General features: G+C 38.5%; 1 protein-coding gene across 1 annotated transcript in view; it reads left to right on the top strand.

Moving 5' to 3' along the window:
- LOC106884266 (uncharacterized) overlaps positions 1 to 1614 on the top strand; it is a 107749-nt gene that overhangs the window by 98618 nt on the left and 7517 nt on the right. The window contains exons 10-11 of the mRNA XM_014935548.1: positions 690 to 1063; positions 1331 to 1525. Of these exons, the coding sequence (XP_014791034.1) occupies positions 690 to 1063; positions 1331 to 1525 (569 nt within the window). The remainder of the gene's footprint in view (positions 1 to 689; positions 1064 to 1330; positions 1526 to 1614) is intronic.

The following is a 1614-nucleotide window of genomic DNA, read 5'->3' as shown; positions in this document are numbered from 1 at the left end:
TATATATATATATATATATATATATATATATATGTAAAAAGCAGCCATGCCAGCACTATGTAAAAAAGCACCTGTGCTGGTGGCATGTGTAAAAGCATCTATGCTGGCACCATAAGAAATCCCCAGTTCAGTCTGTAAAGTGATAGGCATTAGGAAGGGCATCCAGCTATAGAATTCATGCCAACATAGATGACTGGGGCCTGGTGCATCCCTCCAGCTTGCCAGCCCCTGTCAGACCATCCAACCAATGCCAGGATGGAAAATGGGCATTAAATGGTGATGATGATGGGCTTTATCCATTCATAAGGCTCTGATCAGTCCAGGGCTATAGTACAAGACACTTGATCAGGGTACCATACGGAACCTTGTGGTTCAGAAGCAAATTTCTTACCACACAACTACACACACACATGATGGGCTTCTTTCAGTTTCTGTCCACCAAATTCACTCACAGGGCTTAGGTTGACCTTGGACTATCATAGGAGGAACTTTCCCAAGGTGCCACATAGTGGGACTGAACCCAGAACCAAGGGGTTGGGAAGCTAGCTTCTTAACCACACAGCCATGCTTACTTCACTTAGCCATGCTTCCTCACATACTCCATTCATAAATATCCACAGGTTTATTTATTTATTTATTTATTTATCTATCTATTTATTTATCTATTTATTTATTTATTTTACTTACAGAGATGCTGATGACTTGTCTGATCTTTCTGAAATTGATGAGACTGAAATAGAGGACCTCGATATACTCTCAACTGTAAATAATATTTCTGAAAGTGTACCAAACTCAATAGTAGCCACTTTCAATAGTCCTTCTCAAACTGTCCCTAGTTCCAGGGACCTTTCTCCCAAAACAGACATTTCTAAGACACAAAATGAAGTAGACAGTTTGAAATCAAAAAATATAAATACTGTTGAAAACCTACCTGAACCTGAAGAAAAGTCAATTCCTTCTGAAACTGGTGACCCCAAATTTGTAATTCCTCCTGTGAGCACAACAGGTGTTGAGGGCGAAGCATTGATTCTGAACTGTCGGGTTGAAGGGACCGAGCCTATTGGTAAGTGAATATCTCACTTCTCTATCTCCTTTTCTTACATCCCCATAACTTAGCTGTTCGGCAAAAGAGGTCGATAAAATAAGTACTAGGCTTACAAAGAATAAGTCCTGGGGGTCGATTCGTTTGACTAAAGGTGGTGCTCCAGCATGGCCGCAGTCAAATGACTGAAACAAGTAAAAGAAAAAAAGAATAAAAATAAGGATTGTATTTGACAGAGTAATGTGAATGCTGAAGGCTTACTTAAATATGTGAAACTTGTATTTTCAGACGTGTTTTGGTTCCATGTTGGATATGAAGTTGTGAAACTGGGAGACAGTGAGAAATATGAGATTAAGAAAGATGAACTGGACAGACACACGTTAACGGTGTATCACCCTTCTAAAGATGATGCTGGACAATATATGTGCATTGCTGTCAATGATGTGGGAAAGTGTTCTGAGTATTTTATTGTGACACTCAACAGTAAGTATTCTAAAGACATATTCCCTTTTTTCACTGAAAGAAATAGACAGGCAGACAGATATATATATATATATATATATATATATATA

This window comes from Octopus bimaculoides, chromosome 10 (assembly GCF_001194135.2).
Source record: "Octopus bimaculoides isolate UCB-OBI-ISO-001 chromosome 10, ASM119413v2, whole genome shotgun sequence".
NCBI lineage: Eukaryota > Metazoa > Mollusca > Cephalopoda > Octopoda > Octopodidae > Octopus > Octopus bimaculoides.
This window is presented reverse-complemented; position numbering and strand designations above follow the sequence as displayed.